Source organism: Seriola lalandi, unplaced genomic scaffold (assembly GCF_002814215.2).
Source record: "Seriola lalandi dorsalis isolate HSWRI2012SDOR001 ecotype SW California unplaced genomic scaffold, Sedor1 jcf7180002054425, whole genome shotgun sequence".
In the NCBI taxonomy this organism is placed as follows: Eukaryota; Metazoa; Chordata; class Actinopteri; order Carangiformes; family Carangidae; genus Seriola; species Seriola lalandi.
Window position 1 is genome coordinate 675390 of NW_019524978.1, and position 6435 is coordinate 681824.

The 6435-nt window shown below is 42.3% G+C and overlaps 1 protein-coding gene across 3 annotated transcripts in view; it reads left to right on the top strand.

Moving 5' to 3' along the window:
- klhl32 (kelch-like family member 32) overlaps positions 1–6435 on the top strand; it is a 29526-nt gene that overhangs the window by 5991 nt on the left and 17100 nt on the right. For all 3 annotated transcript variants that reach the window (XM_023410383.2, XM_023410385.2, XM_023410384.2), the window contains exon 3: positions 3547–3654. In XM_023410383.2, the coding sequence (XP_023266151.1) occupies positions 3547–3654 (108 nt within the window). The remainder of the gene's footprint in view (positions 1–3546; positions 3655–6435) is intronic.

The window sequence follows — 6435 nt, forward strand, 5'->3', positions numbered from 1 at the left end:
TTTACTTCCTCACTGCAGAGAGTTGAGGGTGGGCGAGTCACACTCCTCTCTTCCTTTTGTTCATCCTCCTTACTTTTGTCCTCCTTTTGTTCTTCGCCTCTGTTTTTAAATGCCGTTGTTTGAAGTCCCAGCTGAGCCGAGCAACACTGTTGTTCCGGCACTAAAATTATTAGATCAGCCTCTTTCAGTAAGCAAGAAAACTCATTGCACTTCCCCGTTCCTTAACAACATTATCATCTGACTCCACTGCTGGGTTTCATTTAGCTAATTTACTGAGGAGATGAAGGTGCCTTCTGTCGTGAATAGCGACTGTGTTTTCTCTCTCCTTCTGTGTCTCTTCCTTTCACACTCAGACAAATACCCGTATGCACACATAGTAGTGACTATAACACATCATCTAGCCCAGTGGACATGAGTGATTGTAATGAAATACCTGACCAAGCGTGGGTTGTTTACCTGGGACTTGTCCTGAATGTGTCACCTGCCTCTTCCCATGCCGTCACATTACTAAGACGTCAGGACAGCTCAGGGAGACGTGGCCAAATCAGTCACACCAGCATTGCACACCACCCTCAGCGAGAGCACCCACACATACACACACACACACAAACACACACACACACTAGGTCTCTCCTTGTTTTCTTTGTCATACAGAGAAATGTTGTCTTCTAGCCCTGCAGTCAGGACAGAACAGAACTCATATCAAAAGCAATTATTGTCTCAAACAAACATTTCACACTGAATGTACAACATGTACTACACAGAACTCTGTTATTGTTTTTACTACTTTATGACGATGGTGCTCTTTTAAGACAGATTTTACAGTATCTAGTTCAAAACACATAATCGCCCCTCTGTGCCTTCTCACACGGCTTGATTTGATCATTTGATATACTGTAAATTGATCCCTGAGGGGACGTCAGTGTGTGAGGATTTGATGTGCACAGTGTTTTATCCCACTCACCTCTCAGAGCGCATGAAAAACCATTCAGTGCTCAACTTCGGTTTTCTTTGCAGTATATAAGAAACAATAGGGTGCTAAAACAACTGCATCACTGATGTCGGGCTAAACAGGTCTATGGGTTTTAGCATATGGGTATTATATGTTTTATATAATATAATACAGCATCAGTCAAGAATATAGTGGTTGTCTATAAAAAATACCTGAGCCTTGTTCTTGGAATGGGGACAACTGAGCTAACCAGATTTCATTGACGGTTCAAATCTGTCTCAAAATTTATCTGGAACCTCATACATGAACTAATTTACAGGTATAGAGAACAAACATAGAAGTCATTAGCATTAGGACCCCAATCAACTTAACAGTGTTGCTCAGGATAACTTTATAAAAGCCTCAAAATGCCCTGATGAAGTTAGCTGGATAAAATTGGAATTATTCCGTGTCTGAAGAACAGAGAAGTTGAATTAATGTGTGCAACATTTTGATCCAACCAAACACAAACATACCACAATACTATCAATAATACCAGTTGTGTAATTCAAAGGTTTTATATTCCATGGTCTTGATGTGTGGTTTTTTACCTCGTCAAAAGTAAAATTCTTCTAAACCTTGTAGACTTTGCTTATTTCATGACATGATAAAGGTCAAATCTGAAGAAGAATATTTGTATAACATTCCTACAGTTGTCAACTTCAGTCCAAAACCGTTGGTATTCGCACTTGTCTTCAAAAACCAAAACATCTGAGCCTTGGGCATTATAAGCGTTTTCCATGTAAGATATCTCTATCTCTGTGAAATACCTATAAATATATTCACAGGCCCTAAGAGAAATTCTAATATTTTACTCAGACATAAAAACAACCTCACTGAATACTGTAATATTTCAGTGGGTGTGTGAGCGAGTCACGAGGCTCGCTGGTATGATCACCCCAAGCAGACACATAAATTTTGCTGTCAGGCCAGGCTAACTGCAGCGCTGCACTCTCACTGCAGCATCATGTGAAAGGACTGCAGTGAGCGGCTCAATGTGTCTCTGTGATCTATATCCCAAGTCAGATGGGGCATCCATCACCACCAGCACTCCCTCAGCTCCTCCACCAAGGTCAGGAGCATTCATGCTGGAGGCGAACAGCTCTGCAGACGCTCTCAAAGCGCCCTCTCACAACCCCCAACCCCCCCACCAACCCACCACCATTCATATGCTAACATTCAATAGAAGTGAACACATAGGCAGTTCCTCCTCTGCTTTTTATTTACTGCCTATGTCTCTCTCCAACTTTCTGCGTTTTACACTCTTGTACACTCTGACCAAAGCTCAGCCACCATCACACCCCAGGTTTAGCCACAGGACCTCCCGTGCTCAGTGGACCAGTGGATTTTTAATTAGAGCAGTGGTGAATCAACAAGGCTGAGCTCTGAGGAGAGATGAGCAGGCCTTGGTTAAAACTCAGCATGGCCTGAAGTCGACCTTGTCTCACACATCACATTTGCCATCGGAGGGGGTTGGTGCCTCTGAATCAGAGAGAATCGGATGAGGTTTGGGAGGAATGAATGTCATTTTCGTGACAGAAAGAGATGCTATGCTAACTGGCCAGCCTGAGGGGCCTTTGAACCTTATAATGCAGTTATACACCAGTCTCTCAGTAGAGATAGTGTAGAGTGACTGCTCTGCAAACTGCTACCATGATTAAAAAGATATGCGAAATTGCTAGAGTTAGCTAGATCATTATAGTGAGGCGGGGAAACTGCAGGGAAAGAAATTGCCTAGATCAGCTACAACTAGTTTTCAAAAGTAATTAATGGTGTCTGTTTGTCCCATTACAACCCAGAAAAATAAACTAAACCTTCATAACCTTGCTGCGCCTCATAACTAAGAAGACATAGTAGTGGAGGTGTTCTTCACCGTTGCCACATTTGACCCATCGCCCTCCTCTCACTCTTCCCCTCCACACTGCTGCGCTTTGTTGGTCGGCCCTGATCAATGGCTCTAACATCCCCTCATGGTGTGACACCAGTCAATAGCTTTGATTAGCGAGCAGCAAGCTGGACTCACGCACAGCAGGGTCAGACTGCAGATGCTGCGTCCGCTGCTTTGATTTCACATGTGTGATGTGCACCCGCATGACTGTGAGAGAGTGTGTGTGTGTGTGTGTGTGTGTGTGCGTGTGTGTGTGCGTGTGTGCGCATGTGCGTGACAGAAGGAGAGAAAGACAGAGAGGCAGTGAAACAGAAAGTACTGATTATGCTGTTTATTTCTTCTGACCTCCAGGGGCCAAGGCAGGTAAATCAATACAGAAGGGCTCTAGGATGTTGTGTCTGGCAAGTTTTGATTAATTTTTTTTAGCAAGTACACATACAAAGCCAGTCTAATATAAACAACCTTACAGAATCGACATTGAATGACTGGAAGAACAAAGTTGGATTGATTTTACCATCAATTCAAATTAAAATTTGGCATTTTCAATTCAAATGTGTCATTGCTTGGTCTAATTTTTTTTTAAACCAAAGACCATTAGTGCTATATAGAATATCTGTGGTGTTGTGTTCCTTCAGCTAACCTCCATGTTTTGGCTATGTGTCATCAGGCCATGTTCAGCCTGTGCATGGTGGAGAGTGAGGCAGACGAAGTGACTCTGCAAGGGGTGACCAGCGTTGGACTAAAGCACGCTTTAGACTTCGCCTACACTGGACAGGTGAGCATGAGAAACAGCCAGCACAACTGAGCAGACCAAAAACAATATTTCCCACAGTAACACTCTCACACTCTGTTTTATTGGGAGATGATAGCCGGGAAGTACTATTCAAAAACACTGGTGCCAAAACCACAGAGCAGTGGTGAAAGATTCAAATCCTTTACTTTAGTAAAAGTACCAGTACCACAAAGTAAATATACTCTCTTATAAATAAAGGTCATGCATTCAAAATTATTTCTGTAAGTGAAATTAGAAACTTATGGGTGTAAAATAAGTATTTTCAGCAAAAGTATATATCAGTACACATGGTGAAATGTGCTTAAATGTAGATGGAGGCCCAGTACAAATGTTAAATGATGTTTTGACCTGTCATTAGGCCGTGCAGTACCACTGAGCCCTATATCAGGTGACACTATTCTCTAATCCTGACCTGATGTTCATTTTAACTGTCCTTGGCTGCTTAGTCAGCCCTTGTACCCTCAATGCTTCTACTTAGGTTACACTGCATCGGCCGGCCCCACTGGCTTGAAAGGCAGCAACGTTTGAATGCCATGCTGCTCAGTAGTCAAACATCCCAAGACACTAATTAGCAACCTCTCTGGTATGAGAAATGTGTCCACACATGAATTTTTGACCTGTCTTACAAAAGACAAAAGAATATTTTCATTGTGAAGCTAAGTGTAGTATACCGTAATAGCAAGTCCACAGGGTCATCAGGTGGGCACCTTCTCAATAACTAGTGTAGGGCACACGTACCTCCCACCTCTCAACAGTCCTCCAAAGCAAGCTAACACTCTGGCTAACACATGCTAGAAACACATGGCCTCACAAAGAACCCTTGCCAGGACACAAAGCTAACATCACCAAGCACATGTGATGGGCTCACATTACCATGAACTTTGACATGGGTAAGCAAACTAATATGGCAAGCTAACCAGCTTAGCTAAGTGAGCCTAGCAATGTGAACTGACAGGCTAAGCTAATAACCAGCATGTTGCCAGCACTGGCAGATAATGAAGCCAAACCCACCAAACAAACCAACCAATCCCATCCACCTCACACTTGCAGACAACAGTGCTTACAGTTAACATCAGCTGCTAACTCAATCAGCTAACAACATGCTGGTGAGTGACTGGCAAGCACTGATAGTGATGTTTTTTTGAGCATAATTGAATTATTATGGATGCTGCGACATTTAAATGTTGTTGCTGGGCGTGGGGGAACAAATTTTAACTTAACTTTAATCTTATATACCGACAGGTGACGAATTAAAAACCAATATAAAGTGTAGCAAAGTGCTGAGCCATCACAAGCTGCCAGAACAGGTTCATTGTGTCTTGGCATTGATTCTAAAAGTCTCTGGCACTGAATGAATGAATGAACACCATTCTTCCATAAGATAATTCATTTACTGTTTTGATGGTGGTGTTGGAGAGCCCTGTCTAAGATATAAGTCCAAATTCTCCCATAGGTTCAATTGGGTTGAGATCTGGTGACTGCGAAGGCTATGTTTTCTATGGAGGGGGACACAATTTGTCCTGTATTTTCGTTCATGTTATGTCCTCAAAGTGCTGAAAGAGTAAAATTAGTAAAAAAGTGCAATATATAGGCCTATATGGTTGAATCCAAGTCTAAAGTAGCAAAAAAAAATGGAAATACTCAAGTAAAATAAGTACTTGGTTGCAGTAGTTACCTTTCAACACTTCCAAATATGTCACCAAAATAAATCAAAACATGGATTTTGCAGATTACCACTTTAATCTCACAGCATAAGCTTCCACTGCAGCATGCCTTTGAATACTGTGTTTTAGGAGTGTGAAGATGCTTCATCAGATTTTACTATAAACTGGTCACTCCTCTGTCTGCTGTGGTCACACTTCTTAACATTATTCTGGGATCTAAATAAGAAACAGAAATAAATTCAAGAAAGGAGAAGTAAAGAGCGCAGTAGCCTATTTTATTATTACCTAAAGCAGCAACTGTCATATGAGTGATGCCACTGTCCTTGCCTTCTCACCCCATCAACAAAGAGTAAGTGTGTGATCATTTCTGAAAACTCCCTTGACCTTTTTAGTGCCAGCAATGCCCGGTCCAATAAGCAGCCCAGTGGATTATGCAGTGTACTGAGAGGCCAGGAACTTTGTAATTACTCCTAATTTTATTTCCACTGTGGAAATGAGCAAAGAGTAAATCGGTTAGGCAGTGTAAGTAGGTCAACAGCAGGCTTGAAAGCCGCCCTGCTACGGTTGGCCCAGCTCCTGTCTGCCCAGAGGAAATGATAGCAGATGAGATGAGGGCAATATGCTTATCCCCACACCGTAAATAATGACCTACTAAAAATCCTTCAGCCACATGTCATAGGCCAGCAGGGTGAGTGAGGAAACATGCTGCCACAGGATGCTGTCAGACTGGAAGTCAGTCAGTAGCTTCACTGAATTTTTTCACTGCATGCCGAGACCACAGGGGAGATCTCAATCAATTAAACACACAAAATCCTGCTGCTTATATTACCCACAGACATACAATTTCTCAGACCATAAATCTTCTATTTCTCTCAGCTAAAATGGTGAAATAGAGTGGAGTGAGCCTACAGGGGTCACATCCCAGATAGAAGACATCTATATATCTATATTCTGCCATACAAGCAGAATAGCTCCTTTCATTCTGTCTTCTCCTCCAGGTAAAAGCTTGCAAGTATCAAACGCAATAAATGTCGGTTTACACAAGAGCTCACTGTACTCCCACATCGAACCAGGCGCGGTGTTATAAAACTGACTTCTG